At 55.7% G+C, this 21,247-nt stretch overlaps 1 protein-coding gene and 1 long non-coding RNA gene across 8 annotated transcripts in view; both read right to left on the reverse strand.

Annotated features, from left to right (window-relative positions):
- Positions 1-21,247, reverse strand: part of RPS6KA2 (ribosomal protein S6 kinase A2) — a 348,075-nt gene that overhangs the window by 44,227 nt on the left and 282,601 nt on the right. For all 7 annotated transcript variants that reach the window (XM_067011135.1, XM_067011137.1, XM_067011138.1 and 4 more), the window contains 7 exons: positions 18,435-18,515; positions 16,158-16,237; positions 13,271-13,377; positions 9,695-9,732; positions 7,159-7,301; positions 3,363-3,433; positions 1,371-1,459 (listed from right to left, as the gene is read on the reverse strand). In XM_067011135.1, the coding sequence (XP_066867236.1) occupies positions 1,371-1,459; positions 3,363-3,433; positions 7,159-7,301; positions 9,695-9,732; positions 13,271-13,377; positions 16,158-16,237; positions 18,435-18,515 (609 nt within the window). The remainder of the gene's footprint in view (positions 1-1,370; positions 1,460-3,362; positions 3,434-7,158; positions 7,302-9,694; positions 9,733-13,270; positions 13,378-16,157; positions 16,238-18,434; positions 18,516-21,247) is intronic.
- Positions 8,099-9,678, reverse strand: LOC136792397 (uncharacterized). Its single transcript, XR_010836129.1, has 3 exons — positions 8,939-9,678; positions 8,567-8,695; positions 8,099-8,481 (listed from the first exon to the last, which is right to left on the reverse strand). It is a non-coding gene; the product is annotated as an uncharacterized lncRNA (long non-coding RNA).

Genomic DNA, 21,247 nt, shown 5'->3' on the forward strand with positions numbered 1-21,247 from the left:
GGGGCCGGTTTCCTAGGATGCATGATGAGGTGAGGGGGGCCCCGGGGGTGTGTGGGGGGGTATACATGGGACCCTGTGCCCACAGAGCTGGGAGGCTCTGGTCAGGGGCCACCTTGTGCTCCCTTCAACATGAATGTGATGCCTGGAGCTGCAGCAGCCATTTTGTGATCATAAGGCACCATGTGTGAGGATGAAAAGGCAATACACTAAGGATGGTAAACTAAGAAGACAGACCTATCCGGGCTTTTGAGAGCAAGAGTTCAGCTGCCCAGCCGACGCTTACAACACTCTACTGCAACATGGCTTGTAATGTGAGAAGAATAAACTGCAGTTTGAAACATTACATTAGCTGGGTTAAATAATTTTAAATTATCGAAGAGTTCTTTCCTTTGCAGCTCAAAGCAATTCTTAGGGATATACCTCTTCTCATAAGTGAACCTAACATTTCTCCTTTTATCTACTTGGTAGTATTGTGCGGATTTGAATGAGATAATAATTTTACTAGTGCAGAATTCCACGTGTATCATTGTCATCCTGAGAGGAACCAGAGGCTCAGGAAGAGAAATGACTTATTACCTGGTTTGTGAAAGAACCAATCGGCAGAGGAATGTGAGAGGCTGTGTACCTGCCTTCCCCAGCCCCCCGGCCTCTCAGTGCTGTACTGAGAGCCTGTGCCTACACTGGATGGGGGTAGAGCACCAGGAAGGAGTCACAGAATCAAAATAAAGGGGTAATTAACCCAAAGTAATTGTTGGGATCAAACATTAAAAGATTGATGATACCAGACGGGGGTGGGGCTCTAGATGGGGCAGGTTCAGGGGTTCAGACAGGAGCAGAAATGATGTGCAAAGATGTTTATGTGCACTTTGATGTTTCACAGCTCTGCAAACCAGATTCTGAGGCAGGTGTGTTCTAAATCGGGTTAAGATCTGCTGAGCTGAACGACAAGCTGGCCTTAGACTAGAAGAGATTATTTCAGTGTCTCTCTTGAACTGATGGAGACATTAACAAAAAGTAATCAATTAATTCATGAGTCAGATCAGAACTGGGCAAACCATCAGGATCTCTCTGTAACATTCAAAGACAGATTAGACGGGGTGGCTTTTCCAGGCTTCTGTCTTTAGTTTACGGAGTTCTAAAGTAAGTGCCACCATTCTGTGTAAAAACGGTGACTGTTAGCTAACAATACTTGGGCAGTGACCGTGTGTTTTTGAAATCCTCAGGGCTCGGACAACACGTGACAGAACTTCCACCCCCGCATCAGGGCCTTTTGCTGTCAGTGAACGTGGTGAAATGCGGGGGGGCGGGGGGGGGCAGACCAGAGCAGAGTGTGAGCCTGTGGGCGGCGCAGGGGGCTCAGGGAGTCTTACCCAGCCGGTTGCAGGGGTTCCGTTTGAAGAGGGCTCTCAGAAGACTCTGAGCCTCCACGCTGAGGAACTGCGGCATGCCCAGCTTGGCTCTGAAAAGCACAGTCGTATTTTCGGGTAAGAAGGATGAGCCCCAAAGGGGGCAGTGCTCTGCGGTTCTGGAGTCACAGACAAATCCAATCACATCCACGTGACCCAGGGCAGCTGTTTACAACAGCTATATAATGATTCACTAAAAATAACCAGGCCACTAAAAATAAACAAGAATGATCCCACGGAACATACAGAACATTTTAAATGGAAATTAACTATGGTTTCCAAGACAACAAAAAAGGCTTTGGAGAGATGCCAGCATGGTTGACATTTTAGGACTCTCCTCTTGGCTTGAGGAGACAGCTGGATTCTCTCCTCTGCCTCTGGTGTGGTCTGCGGCAGCATATGGAAAAGGAGGGCCTTGCAGGACCTCGCTTTGGGAACCACGTGTCCACAGTTTGCTGCTGACCCTTCAGAAATGCTGTCACTCCCAACGACAGGTTACAAGTTCACACCTGGGATTTGCTGGAGGGAATTATTCTAGCTTCAGAAAAAAAGGTCTTGTTCCCTCTTAAAATTAAAAGGAACAGAGGCCATCAAAAAAAAAAAAAACACCCCAAAACAAACACAGCAGACTGTAGCTACGCATGTCATCCATAGTGTAAGGTCACGTGAGACAGGGAAACACCATTTACGTCCCATCTACGGGGTGTCTTCCAAGAACTGCTCTCCTTCTATTTATATAATGATGTATCTACAAAACCGTAAGCTTTGCAGGTGCCTCCTGGTTTTATAAACGTTGCGTGTCCACCTGCAAGCAGAGTTTGAGAGAGCTGGTCGTGAGGCCAAGCACCTTCGTGGTTTCTCCTGCAGGTGCAGGGGGCCCACCCTCTCACCGAGCAGGGGGACAGTAATTTGGAGCCTGCCTGATTCCAGGGCCACGTCCCCACCCCGTCCGCCCTCCGTCAGCTTCTCTCTCCCAGAGCTTGCCCTCTGACATCTCGCTCAGAGGAAGCCTGCTCTGATGAAGATGTTACAGCAAAGGACTTCCCCGGCCGCCCAGTGGTTAGGGCCCTGTGCTTCCACCGCCGGTGGCACGGGTTCGATCCCTGCTCAGGGAACTAAAATCCCGCGTGCTGTGCAGCACGGCCACAAAAATAAAACGATGTGAGGGCTTCCCTGGTGGCGCAGTGGTTGAGAATCCGCCTGCCAATGCAGGGGACATGGGTTCGAGCCCTAGTCCGGGAAGATCCCACATGCCGCGGAGCAACTAAGCCCGTGAGCCGTGGCCACTAGGCCTGCGCGTCCGGAGCCTGTGCTCCGCAACGGGAGAGGCCACAACAGTGAGAGGCCCGCATACCGCAAAAAAAAAAAAAAAAAACAAACAAACAAAAAAAACGACGTGTTTTCTTGTTTGTTTGTTTTTTGTTTTGTTTGTTTGTTTTTGTAAAGCTATGACAGCAAGACTGGCTCTGGGTTTAGACTTCTTTCTAGGGTTCTGTGAGCAGAACCCATTTTTGTGTTAAAAGATTCTTCATGAGAATTAAGGGGAAAATTATGTTCGTACTCAGTGACTTGGGCCATATGATTCCTGCTGATGTCAGGCAGGAGAGCTCAGGCACGTGCACGAACGGGTCAACAGCCAGAGAAGGGAGGGCTCTCTCAGGAGCCCCTGCGGCCCTGAACCTGCACTTTTGAAGGTCACCAACCATCATGTCTAAAGACCTTGCCGTTGGACCACTGAGATGATTTTTACCGATGGAAAACCTTACCTGTGGTAGGAGATTTCATCAGAATCACTCGGAGATGCCACTGGCTTCACCCACTGACACGAAAACGCTGAGACTGCTCATTACCGTTACTGCCCCTACTCAAGAGTCCCGGCTTTGAAGACCGAAGCTCCCGATACCGGAAGGTGCTAACACGTGTTGGGGCGGATCCCAAGGTGCGTGCTTTACTCACTTGAGGATGAGGGCCATGGTCTCCTTCCTGTCCTTCCCCTGGAACGGCAGCGACCCCGTGAGCATCTCGAACTGCAGAGCAACACAGGAGCAAGAGTTCAGAACAAATGAACTTCAGTGGCGAGACCCGGACAGGCCGAGTGCAGCCCAAGGTCAAGCACCCACTCAAAGTCCTGGTCAGCTAAGCGCGGGCGCTGGCCTACGTGCTTTGCTGCGCGTCAGCGAACAGAGCTGCGCTGTGGACCTCGGCACTCAGTGGGGAGACTGACGGCTGATGGACACGGTACGTGCTTCGGCGCTACGGCCGTGAGAAGGTGCTCGGTGCCGTGCAGAGGGGGATGGGGACCCGCGGCCCACGGCCACACGCCTGCCACGGGGCCATCCGAGGACCCGTCCTTCCCTGGAGGGCGCCGTGGAGGGGCTGAGCGAGGAGGGGGGGGTGGTGAGAGCGCCCCGGGGCCGGATGGAACGGGCGGGTGCTCTGCGGGCCCTGAGAGCCCTCACCGCGACGACCCGCCTCCCCAGCTGTTACAAGACACCGAAGGCGGAGGAGACGAGTCTGTCTGTCAAAGGAGTGAGCCCTTCGGGGAGGAGTGTCCCGCGCCCGAGAGCGAGGCGGCGTGTGGACCGCGGCGGACAGCAGAGGCCAGGCCTCTCCTGGAAGAGGCGAGGGGCCCACCTCCCCGGTCACCTTCTCCAAAGTCCAGGGCCGTTTCCCGTCTCACGGGGGCAGGAGGCGCGGGGGCCCGCGGAGCCCAGGCCTGCTCTGCTCTCACTGCCTGTGCACCCCCGGGGCACAGACCTTCCCGGGCACGCGCGCCGCCACCTGCGCTAGGGACGCACAAAGGTCACGCCCGGCGCCCGGGAGACCCTCGCAGAGGCGGGTGTTCCCAACGCGAGATGACAGGGCCCGTGAGAGCGACGCGGCAGGGCGCCAGCCACGGACAGCTGGGGAAGCAGAAGAGGTTCCAGAAGAGCGCGTGGGGGGCCCGGGGAAGACGCGGAGGGAACCAGCGGGGAGACGCCTGCCTGGGGGCTGCGGCTCCGAACGGTCACCTTCCTCCTCCCTCTCCTGTCCTCCTCTTCGCTACCTTTGACTTCTCTTCTCTCTCAGTGGCTTTTCTTTCCATCTTTCTCTTTATGTCCTCACTCTCCTTTTCTCCCTTTCAGCCTCTCCATTTATTTCTTTAACGTGCAGTGATTTTGACAGAAAAAAGTATGGAAGGCATATTTTATATTTCTGGGATAGATTTTATTAATATATCTAGAAGCAGACGAGGGGGATGGCATAGTCCCCCTCCCCTCTCCCCCAGAAACCTCACAAAACTAACTCCACGTGGCTCTGATGTGTGTGTGGTTTTAGTTGCAGTTTTCTCTGCTGTGCTGGCCGGTAAGACAGCCCTTCTCTCCAGGCTCAGGCAGGCCTCCTGCTCTTTTAAATAGCAGTTCCACAGAGACACGCGTGGCATTCTGTGACTTCAGAGCACCGGGCAAGGGTGCCCTGGAGAACCGCTGTATGGTCACTCGTGAGCCCAGCCTACATCTTTAAGGGCTTCGCGAGTATCCCTGGGATCCAGGGACAGGATGAAGCCTGTGGTCTCCCTCCGGGAGTGCCCCCCCCCCCCCCCGCCCCCAGAGGAACGTGCTTCCCAGGCGGATGCGGGCTTAAGAATTGGAATCACTCCCGAAGATGCAGAGCTGTAACCTCGGACCTGGAATCCGGTGTCAGGAAGACAACATCAAACTTCCGGTAACATCTGCAGCGAGGGTGCCGAGGCCCCCATGCCCGCCCCCCACTACACACCCTCCAGACAGGGTAACGGGGAAGCACCCCCGTGGACAGGAGCAGAGCCGAGGACGCAGAGTTGCCCTGCAGAGGGAGAGGCTACCCTGACGGTCTCACCAACGCATCTAAAGAGGTGGTCGGTGGGCAGGTAAGCAGAGCACCCCGGCAGAGGCCATTCAAGGTCCGCACAACCACGAACACAGCAAGCGTCACCAGCGCCCTGGCGGCTGGCACTCGGGGAGCCCCTGGCAGGTCACGAGCTTGGGCCCACCATCTGCCTGTACCAACGGGCTTAATTTGTTGTGATTCTGTTTTGGGAGCAGTCTTCTCATTACAGTCTGACTTCCCTCGTAGGTGGCTGACGGGGGGAGAACGCACTGACCCTGGAGACGGGGGCACCGCCCCGCGTGGTGTGACGTCACCTACCGGGCCCGTGAGCTGGCATCCCGGTCGGAGCCGGGGGAGCTGCCTCCCAAGCTGGTTTGACGTGTCTGTCCCCCATAGACAGGGGTCAGCCGTCCGTGCCGACAAATCCAACACAGCCAGCGCTTCCGAGCCCGCGGGGCCGGGGCCCAGAACCGAGACCGAGTGTGGCCTCCTGGGTACCAGCCCAGGGGCACCCAGCTGATGCCCTGCACCTTGAGCAGGGCACAGTCCAGAGGTCCCGGGGCCGGGGCGAGAGGCATGTGTGTGGGAAGGAGGCTATGCCAGTGCTGGCCGAGCGACGGATCTACGGAAACGCTCGTCGCCTCAGTTTCCTCGTTGGTGAAATGCACAAGGAGGGGGCTGAGAAGCCGGGAAAGCCGCGATGCTCCTCCCATCCAGTCAACGTCAGACTCACGGCCTCGGACGCCTCGACCCACGCCGAGGGCGCGGCGGGCCTGGAGGGGTTGCCAGCACAGCGCCCGGCTGTGGGGGATGGGTGGGGGGAGGGGCAAAGGAGGCGAGGAAGGACTGCGTGAGGCCGGGGGACGGCAGCCAACCCCGCTTCTGTTGGGACCACAGACCGCCCCGGCTAGACGGTGTTGGCCGCACGCTCTGTCTGCGAACACGTGACCCAAAGAAAATCCAAGTTTCTAAAGGCAGATGTAAAAATGCTTCACTGCACGTGTATTTTGGTTCATGGTGATTTTGGGGACTAAGTGGAGGGATTCTGTGTTTGCAGTAAAACAGTTCTCTTTAATCTGGAGGCCGCTGCATTCCTGAAAATCCTCATGCTAAACCCATAAGAGCATCAAGTATAAAGGTTTGACTCTTTAAGACATTTGCATCCTTACTTGAATCCCAGCTCTGTTTCCTGATGGTGGGAGTCTGGCGGGGACAGAGAGGAGGCTGCCAGGAAATGCTAGGGTCAGGAATCGGTGGCCCCCCTGGTCCTGAGTCACACAACGGGCACTCTTTTCCTCGGGTCACTCCTGGATCTCTGAACCCCAGGGACGGGCAGGCGCTCAGGTGACAGCTACGCGGGCACCTCGGGGACCGCAGATGCCACACCGCAAGCAGGTCAAGCCACGAGCACATATGACCATGAGCTCATCATATCCCAAGCATGCCACGCCACGAGCACGCCGTACCACGAGCACGTCATACCACGAGCACGCCATACCGTACCACGAGCACGTCATACCATGAACACGTCATACCATACCACGAGCACGTCGTACCACGAACACGCCATACCATACCACGAGCACGTCGTACCACAAACACGCCATACCATACCATGAGCACGCCATGTCACGAGCATGCCGTACCACGAGCACGTCGTACCATACCACGAGCACGCCATTACCATATCATGAGCACGTCGTACCACAAGCACACCATACGAGCATGCCATACCATGAGTACGCCATGCCATGAGTACGCCATACCATACCACAAGCACGCCATACCACGAGCACGCCGTACCATATCATGAGCACACCATACCTTGAGCACGCCATACCGTGAGCATACCATACCATGAGCACGCATACCACGAGCACGCCGTACCACGAGCACGCCGTACCATGAGCACGCCGAAAGACCACCAGTCCGCGCTCTGCGTGTGGCCCCGCCGGTTCACCACCTCGGGCGCCATGTACTCGATCGTCCCGCAGAATGAATAGGCTCTCTTGTCATGGTCGATGGCCTCCTTACTCAGCCCGAAGTCTAAAAGAGAAACAGCACACGGCGCTCGGTCTCCGGGCAGCACTTGGAGCCCTGGCTGCCCGGCCGGCGCACCTCCCGCCGCTGTCCTCTTGGGGCCGAGCTGCCCTCAGAAGCTGAGCCAAACCCGACACCTCCCGGTCAGCTTCTATAGGGACCCACACATTCAGGAGTGCTCCTGAGGGCACCCAGAAGCTGCATTCCTGACGCCTGACACCAGTTCCCCGGGAGCCTGTTTTTAGCGGGACACCCTGGACGTCAGCGGCCCCAGTGGAGAGGCCTGCGGGGCTAGTCCGACGGAAGGGCAGGAAGAGGGCACTTGTTCTGGAAGAAAGGGCGGGAAAGGGGCCGCGAGCAGGAGGCCACTCGGGAAGGAGGTCCCCGGTTGGTGAGGCATGAAGGGGAAGGCAGACAAGTTGGACGGGGCTTCAGAGCATTTGCCGTGGGGTACCCTCCCCTGGACCTTGTCCACGAAACCTCCAGCCAAGGCCGCCGTCCTCCAATGCCCGTGTTACTGCACCCCGTGGATGAAGGACACAGGGAACACGCTGGTTCTAAGATGATAGAGCCGCCCAGGTTCACCATCTGTGCGTTTAAGGTTGACCTCCCTCCTTCCCGGGGCCACGTGAGGACCCGGCGAGCTCACGGCGAAGCGAGGGTCTCCAGCACCCACGCGGGTCTGCTCGCTCACTGCCCGAGTGACTCACTCGGCACCGCAGAGTCTCGGGGCTTGTTTGTAATTTACGCCCGGCCAAGATGACAAGCCCTTACAATGACTAACTTGGGGCCACTGATAAATAACAGAGACCATGACGACTAAAACAGAGGAAGCCAAAGCTCTGTAATACGACACATACACTTAACGTGGTAGCTCGTACTTATTCCAGCTACCTCTGTACACGTGAGATTTATATAATACACGCGCAGTTCCTCACTCAGCAGAGAAAACCGGTCACGTACCAGCAGAACCTTCAATCTCCACGAAATGCCACGCTGGCACTTTGGAACTGCCTTAACCAGTTGTAGAAGTCAGGTTTACTTTCTCAGCTTGTTAAGGGTTAATTTCTTCTGCTGTTCGACACTGGGAAGGCACAGAAGGCCCCAGCGGGTCACACTGGACTCATCGCGGGGGGGAGGTCCCACCAGCAGACACGGCGGACACGCCCTCGGACCCGTGCAGCCCCTGCGGGGAGGTCGCCGTCTAAAGGGTCTGTCCGACGGGTGCCACGCTCTTGTGCATAATTCATGAGAAATTTAAGAAGGCTCACTGTTCGACATTAACGAGCAGTAACTGTCAATTGCTCTGTGCACTCTGCTGGGATTGGGGGGTCCATCAAGAGCGGGGTGGACCAGCCCAGAGAAGGGAACAGGCAGCAGGGAGACCAGACGGCGTGGAGCTGATGGAGCAGAGGACAGGAGGCTCTGAAGACAGAACAGGGGCAGAGCCGGTGCCCCGCCTAAGCAGAGACAGCTGCCACTGGAGGTGGGGGGGGGCCTTCACGCAGAGACAGCCCGCGGGTGGACACGCGGGGCGGGTGTGAGTGGGGACCAGGCCAGGCCCCGGCCAGCGGGGGGCCAGCGGAATGGCCCCCAGAGACGTCCACGCCCCAACCCTGGAACCTATGAATAGGTCACCTTACCTGGCAGAGGGGCCCCTGCTGTATCTCGAGAAGGGAGGCTATCCCGGGGCGCCAGAATAAAGCACAATAAGCACACGGTGCTTACGTGGACGTGGGGGCGGAGGCCAGAGTCAGAGAGAGACTGGGGCGCTGCCCACTGGCTCTGAAGGAGGAGGACGGGGCCGTGAGCCCAGGGAAGCGGGCAGCCAGAGAGGCGACAGGACCATCCTCCCCTGGAGCCTCCACAAAGGAGTGCACCCCTTTTGATCTTAGCCCCGTGAGACCTGTTTTGGACTTCTGGCCGCCAGAGCTGTGAAGGTGATGAGCTGATGCTGCTTTGAGCCACCGAGGCTGGTAATTGTGACACAGCAAGAGGAAACTAGCACAAGCGGGTGTCACGGAACGAGGGGGGCGGTGTTCGTTCTGGCTGAACCAGTGGCAGTGGGGAGGGGTCTGAGGTTTCAGTGAGGAGATCCCCCCTGCAGACACGCTGAGAGGAGATTCTTGAACAAAACATCCAGTGACGCTGAGAGTCAGCAGGAAAGGCGCCAGAAGGGTCTTAAGTCAGAGGGAGAGAAGGAAGGAGGGCCGACCTGGAAGCGTGGGCATCCCCGGGAGGACACACACCAACAGAACCGAGCCACGGCCACGGGGAAGGCAGCCCTGTCTGCACACGCTGGCGTGACGAGAGAGAGGGCTTCGGCTCTGAGTCGGCCCCCAGGTACCGGGGCCGCCAGGGCAAAGTCAACGGTCGGTGGCGGGTGGAATTTTACAAACCTGTGATCTTAATATGTCCCTCTTCGTCCAGGAGGATGCTGAAAGAAAGGGGAGGAAAAGAGATGCTTTAAAAGAGACGAGACACGTGGAAGGGCACGGAGACCCCAGGGGAGCCGCCCAGGCCCTTGCGCAGCAGTCTCCACGCCGGCTGGGGGGCGGCAGGTCACCTGCTGTTCGCAGACGTGGCCGTCAGACCCACTGCTTCCCTGGTCCGCAGCTTCTGCTGGGTCAGGAGCACAGACAGGCACGTCCGCGGTGTGTGGGGTGCAGAAGGCACCCCCACGTTCTTGTGCCGGCTCAGCAGGCTCTCACTGGGGGCTGCAGGTGTGAGACCCTCTCCAGCCCCGGGGAAGGTCTGGGGACGCCCAGGCTGTCTGTCCTGCGTGAATGGGCCTGAGGGTCCGCGAGTGCCCTGGCCTGTGCGGATGCAGAGCTGCTCAGAGGGGACTTCCTGAACCCAGGCGGGCCCTCGAGGGCTGGAGCCCGCTGTTCTGGCCAGACCCCTCCACGAGCCCCGCCTGGCCCTGGGGACCACCGCGACCTCCGGGGGAGGCTGTGACACCTCAGGCCTCAGCCCCCGGGAGCCATGCTGTGGGAGCCAGCCCCACGGGGTCCCTCCTGGTGCCGTGGGCCAAGCTCTCGGCGTGCCGGCGTCTGACGTCCAGACGCCCCACGCGGAGCACTGGTCCTGTTCCTCCCGCTCTCTGGAGTACGGCGAGGCTCACGCCCACGGCAGGGTGCAGGGAAAGTCTGCGGGGATGGACGCAGACGAGCCTTCCGCGAGGCCCTTCTCCAGCCCATCAGCCCACAGGACCCCGGGGCTCCTGGCTGCCCTGTTTCTTTCTTTGCTGTAATTAAACTCTGTTCCACCAGCTCCTGGGAGGCACCAGCCCGGATCTAAAGAGCCCAGGACGTGGGCTGTGAGGATTAATATGTGGTACCTTAAACACATATGGGAAAGGAAGTAAGTTCTGGCACAGGCTACCACGTGGATGGACCTCGAGGACGCCACGCCGAGTGCAATAAGCCAGCCACAGAAGGCCAAATACTGTGCGATCCCACTTTCACGTGGTCCCTAGAGCAGCCAAATCCACAGAGACGGACCACAGAAGGGAAGGTGCCGGGGGCTGGGGGAGGGCAGCGGGGAGTTAGTGTTTCATGGGGACAGGGTGTCAGTTTTGCAGGATGAAAGAAGTCTGGGAGATGGATGGTGAAGACAGTTGCACAACAGTGTGAATGCTTTTAACATGACTGAACTGTGCACTTGAAAATAGTCAAGGTGGTAAATTTTATGTCATGTTTAAATCTTACCACAATTTAAAAAGATCTGCCACGGGAATAAAAATCATACCTACTATTTTATGGAAATGGCAAGGAAAAAGTTATAGTGTATAATTAAGATGACAATTTATAACGAAAGAAGCAAATGTTCTTACCCTTGCTTTTCAGTTACACTTGATCTTTGCCCAGAAGAGAGCAACTTTCAAGATTAATTCCCCACTAATTCTAATGGGCAACAAAATCCTTTCTCTTCAATCGTGCAATTACATATGACTATTTTTTTTTTTTTTCTTTTTGCGGTACGCGGGCCTCTCACTGTTGTGGCCTCTCCCGTTGCGGAGCACAGGCTCCGGACGCGCAGGCGCAGCGGCCATGGCTCACGGGCCCAGCTGCTCCGCGGCACGTGGGATCTTCCCGGACCGGGGCACGAACCCGCGTCCCCCGCATCGGCAGGCGGACTCGCAACCACTGCGCCACCAGGGAAGCCCACATATGACTATTTTTCACTGTAAAGATCCCTTTGACCTTTAACTAGAGGGAGAATCGGGGTGCCGCCTTCATGGGGCAGAGCTCACAGCAGAGGTGAGCAGGTCAGCCGAGCTGGCTGTGACAGTGGCCTCAGCGCCTGTTTTCTGAAGGCGATGCTGAGTTTGCAGGATAGTCGGCTCTTATGGGGATACTCAGGAGAGACCCTTTCACGGTTATTTAAACGTCATTTACACGTGCAGCCAGTGAGGCTCAACCCAGCTGGTGGTTAAGCTGAAGCCGTGCGTGGGCAGCACTTCCCTCTGGTCACAGGCAAACACGCTTTGCGTCAGGGACATACGCAACGTTCCTGGTCTCTAGGCAGACCCAGGCGTTTTCCTTAAACAACTGCCACTTCTCAGAGCACAGTTTGCATTTTTCTCAGTTCCCTGCAGGTGAAGAAGTAGGGGACCAGGAACAAGGGCTGGGATATACTTCCTGTGCCCTCAGGGCCTGGGATGCCTTGTGCTCCAAGCCTTGGGGTCCCACCAGGCCCCACATATGCAGGGGCAGGCGTGGACCTCAGTCTATCGGGGGACAGGGGGCCGTCATCAACCACGGCACAGGCCAGAGGGAGAAAACCATCAACTTCGCTGCAGGGACCACTGTCAGGTCACCCAAATGAACGTAACACAGCATCCTCTAGATCCTTCCTTTTCAAGTGGCTCCCTCCTAGTCTGCGCCAGCTCTACACAGAAAACAGCAGGGAAAAAACCTGGAATAAGAACACTATTATTTGGAGGCACTTAAAAAAATGATTTAGACTCTGGATTAGCAAAATATCCTAGAAATAATATTACAGATGATCACTGCCAAAGATACACAAATCTTACTGGAATTTGGTGCCACTGTCTTTTAGAAACACTCAGAAAGGCTCATCTGACTCGTCACCTAGATAGGGGCCTGTCGAGACAGCTGAAAGGGCTTTCCAAACCTGGAGGTGGAGATGGGGAAGAGACCAGCACAGAAGACACAAACTAGCGAGGAGGTGGCGTGTGAGACATTCCCAGTACAGGATGGGTCCCACCTAAGGAGGGAGGGCAGGGGGTGTGGAAGGAGGAATGGTGGGCTGCCTACCTGCCCAGCCTCCACCACCTGCCCAGCCTCCCCTACCTGCCCAGCCGCCCCTACCTGCCCAGCCTCTACTACCTGCCCAGCCTCCACCACCTGCCCAGCCTCTACCACCTGCCCAGCCTCCACCACCTGCCCAGCCTCCACCACCTGCCCAGCCTCCCCTACCTGCCCAGCCTCCACTACCTGCCCAGCCTCCACCACCTGCCCAGCCTCCTCTACCTGCCCAGCCTCTACCACCTGCCCAGCCTCCTCTACCTGCCCAGCCTCCTCTACCTGCCCAGCCTCTACTACCTGCCCAGCCTCCCCTACCTGCCCAGCCTCCACTACCTGCCCAGCCTCCTCTACCTGTCCAGCCTCCACCACCTGCCCAGCCTCTACTACCTGCCCAGCCTCCACTACCTGCCCAGCCTCCACTACCTACCCAGACTCCCCTGGACCACAGGGATGCAGGCCCGGCCCTGCCTCCCTTGGGGGGTGTTATGAGGGTCAGGTGAGAATGGGCTGGGACCATCCCACACAAATCAGCGCAAGCCACAGCTGTGTTTGGGCACCTTTCCGGGGCGGGCAGGTGGGATCCCTGCCTGCGGGGTGCCAGCACCGGAGTGTCCCCAGGCTATGGCCTCGCTGGGGCACGAAGGACAGGGACGAGGTGACGAGGGCAGCGCGAGGGCCGTGCCTTGCCTTGTCCTCACTCACTTTTCCGGCTTCAGGTCTCTGTAGATGATCCCCAGACTGTGCAGGTGGTCTAAAGCCAAGGCCAGCTCCGCCAGGTAGAACTTGACGTCCTCCTCCGTGAACATCACCTGGCAGGGGAGAGAACAAGACTTCAGCCTGCTCTGCGGCTGCCGGCTGTAAAGGCAGAAGCACTCAGCCCCAAGAAGACCCCGTCCGCTCTGCGGACCGCGGCCCCCAGACAAGGCTCTTCCGACTCCCACAATGGAAACGTGAGTTCTCAGCAAAGTTTTAGGACCGTGAAGGGGAGGGGGCACTCCCCACAAAGCGACTCGGCCTTGTGGGCGGAGCCCCGGGCAGAGTTCCCTCCCCCGACCTTTCTTGTCCCAAACCATGCAGCCCTGGAGTGTATTTCTGGGTTTATGTTTTAATACGCGTGCTTCTGATGTAACACTTTAATGCAAAAAACTAAACACACTGTGAAGGTCTGATATAAACAGGCCTGAGGGATTTACTGAGAACATGTCTCCACTTTCATCCCCTCCTCCCTTCAAGTTCACCTCTTCACCCCTTGGGTTTATGCAAACTGGGAACTGCCATCTCCCCAAAGTGGGACGAGTCCTACCAAATAAACCCGCCCGTGTAGCATCGGTGGGGGCCCCTTGCCGGAGACGCTGGTGGGAGAGGGACCCTGGTTGAGCTAAAACACACACGAGGCCATGGCGCCCAGCAGACCTCAAGGTCACCGTCTCCTACTGTTTCCCTGTCCCTGCGGTTGTGGGAACCAGCATGTAACTTTGTAGTCACCTCCCCAGCAGGCCAGGTGGCGTCAGAAACCATTCTTTACCCGCACCGTGAGAAATGACTGTCACAGAGACTAGAAATCCACATCATGACTGAATTCTCTCTGCAGGCAGACGCGTGAAAAATCAATACCTGATCAGAAGGTTGCCTGGGAAGCTCAGGGTCAGAATGAGGGCAATTTGGGGAACTGAACGGAGAATATGCATCAGGCTAATGAAGGCGGAGCACATCCATTTCACAAAAGGGTTGCCTCCCAGTGGGGAGGACGTGCACCCCAAGTCCTGGATGACTTCTGGGCGCCACCAACCGTCGCTGCCCCTCCGGCCCCTGGAATTTCCTGTTCTGTCTTCCACACTCGACCGGCACCTTTCCTGGCTGCATATTTCTTTTCTAAGTTGGTTATAGCATACTCAGTGGGCTTCCCTGTGAGAAGGATTTCCCTGTAGGAAACCCTGCTGGCTGTCGAATTCTCTTTGGCCCGACTTTCTCCATCTCTGTTCATAACCACACAGGCACGTCTAAAGCTTAGCGCTCAGGGGCGGCCGTATTACTCTCCTTGGCCGCTCTCAGGGCACAGATCTGCGTGGCCTCCAAGTGCAAATGGCAAAGGGATTCTCTATGGGAATGAAACACCCATGGATGTGAGCTCTCGAAGGCAGTCAGTGCGGAGACCGACACACACAAGGATGTTGTCTAGTGGACTCGGTGAAGAGGACGGAAGGGAAATCCTTTTTTACACAGGGCTAGAGTTAGGGTATCGCTCATGTCCTGTGTCTCTGTGAACCCTGAGACCCTGCTGAGCCCAGGCTGGGCAACTTCACTTCTGCTCGGAAGTAAAGGGCCCTACGGGTACCTTGCGTGTTGCCTTTTTGGTCAAGAAGCCCAACAACAGGGGGTGTCACACTGGATGCCGGACAGACCAACCCCCACCGGCCTGACTGCCTTTGGCCGGGGTGGGAGGGTGGGGGGGAGGGAGCAAACCAACAGGCATCAGATGAGAAACTGGCCGAGGTCAATGATTCGCCAGCTTCGGAAACGTGAGCTCAGCTGTGAGGTAGGTTAAGGGACCAGAGACCTGATCCCAAAGGGCTTTTGGAGAACTTGGATCTGCATCCTCCAGCCCGTGCTTTCAACCTGTGTCCATCGATTGCGCCATCGCCCGAGGGACCGTCAGGAAACAGAGGGAGAGAGCAGCCCGAGGCGCTGGGGACCTCACCGCCCCTCCACCTTGACTCACTGCACTTTGGAGTTTCACGCAGGACGGAGGGATCCCCTGCCGTAAAAGTGGGCGGTGAGGAAAGGTGGAGGGCAGCCCGAAGGCCCTGTTACAGCTCGGTAAGAGCCCTGGTGCCGGGTGAGGTTGCGCCAGAAGGGCCGGGAACCTGCCGTGCTGTGCATTGGCGTCAACACGCCGTCACCTTCATCACGCTCTCTTCCGCGTGAAGGAAACTGCACAGAATCATCCGGATTCAAAGCCTGGCGTTATCACTGCCTCGAGCAGGATGCTGGGTTTTCCATCCCACGAAGCAGGGGCCAGAGAGCTTTCACGTTGCGCTGCGAGACATCCTGCAAAGCTCCTAAGTCAGGTAGTGGGGGGTCAAGGACAAGCCCTGGGGGTCATGGAGCGCTCACGGGTGAAGCCCGAATTAGACGCACCCAACGCCCCTCCCAGGACGTGTGGTCAGCGTGTTTATAGCGTCTTCCTACGGTGGAAAGTGAAACGTTGTGAAATAAAGCCTTCCCTACGTAACATAAATCAAGTTGCCATCTGCTCTACGCAGGGAAGGTTCTAGAGCTCCACGGGGGTCTTGGGAAGAGTCCGTTTTCTTAAGATCTATCAAGGACAACAGATTTCTTCTCCGTGTGACTTGTGAGACATCTTTAAACACGTGCACACGCCACACACCATACGCCCTCACACCGAATACGTACACACACGCGACACCCATCACACACACACGCGCGTGCATGTACACGCACTTTCACGATTCTCTTGCACCCACACCACACACACACACGCACGTACATGCACCCCCCACCCCCCGCCGCCCTGTGCTCTCCTGTCCCTCGAATCTAGGCAGAAACCCACAGCCTGCACTCCGTGTACCTCTTTGGAGAGCCTGGTGAAGAGGTCTCCTCCGCGCAGGAAGTCCAGAATCAGATAGAGTTTTCCCTCCGTCTGGAAGGCTGCGGAAGGAGAGAGTTGAGAGCAATTCGGCGTCATGGTCCCCTGTGGTGGACATCATTCCCCTGGGTCCAGGCTCTGAGTGTAAAAAGCCCGCCTCTCGTTGGCTCAAACAATATCACGTAGCCTGTAACCCTGGGTCATTTCGGAATCAGGACCGGGGCCGGGCTGGAGACTGCACAGCCGAGTAAGGGCAGGACTTGGGGAAGGGAGTCGACGGTGATGAGTTCTGTCTCTCTCACTTTTATTCATGGTCTGGAGGTTATTTCTCCTCCTCTCCCCACCCCCACCTGTTCCTTCTTTTACGGCTGCGCGCTGGGGACGGGTCGGCCCAGCTACCTGTACCTGGGGGCAGCAGCGCTTGTGCTCTCGGTTTGGTCCCTGAGGGCCACGGTTACGGGCGTGGAGTTCACGGTTCAGCCCCCGCCCGCCGCGAGCAAGGGCACGCCTTGGTCAAGGGGGGGACGGTGCATATGCGCGTGAGGCTCAAGAGAAACTGACCACCGTGGCTACTGGAGGGTCAGTTCAACGTGCCCGCTGGTCTGGCACGTGGCATCTGTTTTACACACAAAGGAAGGAGGGCTGGAAGGGGTGCTGACATCCCCACACACTTGGGAACTTTGCATTTTCTAAAAGTCAATGCCAGAAGCATTGTAAATGTTGGGGTTTTAGAAACATAAAGCCGCTAACTAGAAACCCCTTTGTCAGAATTGTGTAAACTGCAGCGTGGATGAATGCTCTGTCCTAGGGCTCGGCAGGCAGATGGAGGACAAGTATCTTCTGATCGATCACACAGGTAACGTGGAGGGTGCCTCTAAAAATCTCGGTAGGACCCCAGTTCTCAACTTCTTCAGAAAACCCCCCTGGAGACCAACCGAAATGACAGCTGGATCGGATCTGGCGCCAGCGAATCAGCAGCGCTGAGGCGGCCGTGTGATAGAGGGGGCTCAGCCTGCCGCCACCGTCGGGCTCTAAGGGCACCTGCCCGAGGCCCGAGGGACCCGGTCACCACGCGGCTGCCCGCAAGGTCACATCCATGTTGGCTCTTATCATTTCTGAAAGGAGAGGCCACGTGCTTTCCAGACAGGACTTTCTAAACTGTCTTCTGAGGAGTATCAGAAGTCCGCGAGCAAAGAGCTCTGTCCTCCTGCCTTTGCGTGAGCTCATGCCTTCACTCCCGACGTGGGTAAAAATCACGGACAGTCCCCCACAACTCGGCCCGCCCCCGAGCGCCTGTACCAACAAGGTACGGGATCTGCCCTTGTTCCGCCCAGCGCTTCGCCCACATTAATCACGCAATTAGGGCACAAAGCTGTGACGCAGTCTCTGCCATGACTCTGGAGCCACCAAGTCGTTATTTTTAATTTGAACATTTCACTTATTGCTTCTCCAAGGAGATAAAACAGAAAGCAAACGAAGAAGCCTTGTGCGGCATCGCAGATGTGTGGCCTCAGAAATCAGAATTATTCCATCTGAGCCTCAGTTTTCTCTTCTGAAAAATGGAAACAACAGCCTACCTTGAAAGGCAGTTTTTTTTTTTTTTTTTTTGTGTGTGTGTGTGTGTGTGTGTGGTACGCGGGCCTCTCACTGCTGTGACCTCTCCCGTTGCTGAGCACAGGCTCCGGACGTGCAGGCTCAGTGGCCACGGCTCACGGGCCCAGCCGCTCCGCGGCACGTGGGATCTTCCCGGACCGGGGCACGAACCTGTCTCCCCTGCATCGGCAGGCAGACTCCCAACCACTGCGCCACCAGGGAAGCCCTGAAAGGCAGTTTTGAGGGCTCAAAGTGCTACCGTCTTTCAAATGCCTAAAATAAGTCTTTACTTAAAATGTAGGAGATGTTACCATTCTGGTTTAAAGAAACTATGGGGTCATAGACACTTTACTCTGAAACAACACAACAATATGTCATAGATTCACCCCATCTAGGTCGAGACATTTTTAAAAAACCACTTTCTCCATGCTGATAATTTAATTAAGGGTAACCTCTCGCTCCCTCAGATTCGGTTTTTCGAGATGAAAACAGGGCATCTTCCTTGCCCAGAGAAGGAGAATCAGAGGCTCAGGAACCCGGGGGAGAAAGCCCCACCCCAGACAGGGCCGGACGCTGAGACCAGGAATCTATGCCCATCTCCTCTGATTTGGGGGAGGGTTGGTCTAGGTCCTCTCAACAGTAGGGAATTTTTTTTCCTCCCTTTACCGTAATGAAGCTTTACGATGAAAGGGTGATTCACTTCTGCCAAAATGTCTCTCTCCATCTTCGATCTGACTCGGTCCCGAACTGCAAGACAGAAAAACAGAAGGCTTTTCAAAGGCAGGACGTGAAACACGAGACGCTAGACGTAAATAATTTCCCCCAACTTTCTGTTACAAACTTTTTCAAACATATACAAAAGTTGAATGACCACCTCTAAGTCCTCCACCTATAGGTTCCACAACTGCTTACATTTCTGTACATTTTCTGTCCCCCCTCTCTATCTCCCTCTCTTTCGCACACATACACACATTTTAGCCACAAACCTGACAATAAATTGTCAACACTGTGACACCCGACGCCTAGGTGCATTTACGTGCAGCATTTCCTAAGAACACGGTAACCTCTCACATACCCGTAACGCGACGGTCGCCCTGAGGAACACTCACTATCATTCCATAATGTCATCTGACATCTGATCCATATTCCAAACCTGCCCGCCCGCCATGTCATTTACAGCTGTTATTTTTTCCAACCTCGGATTCGGTCAAGGTTCACACGTTAGACCTGGTTGTTATACTTCCTTATTCCTTTTGCTTCTAGAATACAACGGTCCCGCATCTTCCCGCACCCCCTGTGCTTTTTGTGGGCTTTTTGGTTAAGTCCAGGTCCGTTTTCTTGTAGATTGTTCCTAGGTGTGTCTGATTGTTTCTTTACTGGTTGCTCTAACTCCTATATTTCTTATAAACCGAGGTTAGGTCTGGAGGCTTGATGAGGCTAAGGCTAAACATTTTTGGCAAAAATACCTCCCGGGTGATGCTGCAGGCCTCAAGGTGCAGCAGATGGCGGGAAGGGTGCCGTGTTACCCCTGTTCAGGTCGCTAAACTCCACTGGGTCAAGGTGGCAAGTCATCAGCCTCTCACTGCAAAGATGTATACATCCCCTTGTGAGTAACAAATAACCTGAGGGGTGATATTTTGGTATGGAATGACCTGTGGGCTCCCTTACAATCCTTCATCCGTTAGCTTATGTACATGATCCTTGCTTATACGGATCAAGGATGCTTGAGTCATTTCGGGTTACAAAATGGCAATGTTCTCATTTCTGATGGGACTAGAAATCAAGAGGAAAAGCCCTTCTCTTCCTCCTCCTGAGGATAACTGTGGATTATGGATTTTTTTTTAAATGAGTGTGTTATAACCCATTGCAATATTATTCTTTTCAGTGATGACATTGCCTAAAGTTTAGCCGTCTGGGAATACAGATGGGATTCGTTTTGAGGAAAAAATAAACAAAAAAACAAACAAAATCACCACTTGAGAAAAAGAACAACTCCAAGATTCCACAAGCAAATTGGCACATCCAGGGCAGTGTCCGAGTGACGTCCTACGGCCCCGCGTGTGTGAAGGCAGAAACTTTCCTCAAATATCCCTAAGTGTGACAAGTATGGTGCGTATCCCCGTGCGGACCAGGTATTTAAGGCGTTCATACTTTGGTCTTAGGATAGGTACTTTTAAAGTTTTATTTAAAAAGTCCTTCCCAAAGGATGGCTATAATAATAATTTTTAAAAAAACACACAAAATGGAAAATAACAATTGTGGGTGAGGATGTGGAGAAGTTGGTGGGAATGTAAAACGGTGCAGCCACTGTAGAAAACAGTTTGGCAGTTCCTCACAAAGTTAAACACAGAAATACCATATGACCCAGCAATTCCATTCCCCAAAGAACTGAAAACAGGAATTCCCACAGATGCTGGACACGCACATTCACAGCAGTGGTGTTCACAACAGCAGAAAGATGGGAGGAACCCAAGGGTCCACCGAAGGACGCCTGAATAAGCCAAAGGGAGTTTGTCCACGCAACGGACCGTCACTCAGCCCTAAAACATAAAATTCTGACACACGCCGCAGCAGCACGGATAAGCCGTAAAAACGCTGCAGCAAGCAAAGTAAGCCAGACACAAAAGGACAAACACCATATAATTCTACTTACACGAGGTCCCTGGAGAAGTCAAATTCATAGAGACAGAAAGTAGAAGGGTAGGTGCCAGGGGCTGGAGGAGGGAAGTGGGGAATTGTTTAATGGGGACAGAGCTTCTGCTTGGGGTGATGAGAAAGTCTGGGGTACAGACAGCGGTGACGGTTACACAATCTTGCCAATGTACTTACGGACACGACTTACAAATGGTTACAACGATGGGTACCCTATGATGTATATTTCATCACAATTAAAGAGAACAGAAGTCCTTCCCGTCCCCGGGCCCCAGGACAGTCTCCTGCGCTCTGCTCCCCGCCCGGCCTCCTCGTTCACACTCAGGTGCTCAGGCTCTCCGGGGTCCACCTCTGCTTCGGCGCCCTGGCCGCTCACCCTCCCGGCGGCTCTGGGGCTGGGAGCCCGGGGCCCGCGGCCGGGAGCACACGCCCGGCCTCCGTCTCTCCCAGCGCACGGGTGGCTCCCTGCTCAGCTCCCTCCTCTGTAATCTGGGGTGAAGGTGGCACCCGCCTCACGGGGTCATGACGGGAAGGACGGGTGACGTGTGAGCGCGACGGTGCAGGTCCCACAGCCAACGCCACGCCGGCGCTGGGGTCGCTTTACTGCCTAGGAAGTGGAGCCAGCTTCGCTGCACGGTAAGAGTCAAGGGCTTTTCCCCGATCTTTCTCTCTGCCCTGACGCTTGGCTGCTCCCGGTCCGGTACGGACCCCTATGACTGCAGCGGCCCCGAATCCGCGAGGCGCTGGACGGGCTGAGCACACAGGACGCAGAGCTGCCCCGGCAAGCGGGAGTCTGGGGGCCACGGGGTAAAGAGGGAGCAGGGGGG

Source organism: Kogia breviceps, chromosome 13 (genome assembly GCF_026419965.1).
Source record: "Kogia breviceps isolate mKogBre1 chromosome 13, mKogBre1 haplotype 1, whole genome shotgun sequence".
Taxonomy (NCBI): Eukaryota; Metazoa; Chordata; class Mammalia; order Artiodactyla; family Physeteridae; genus Kogia; species Kogia breviceps.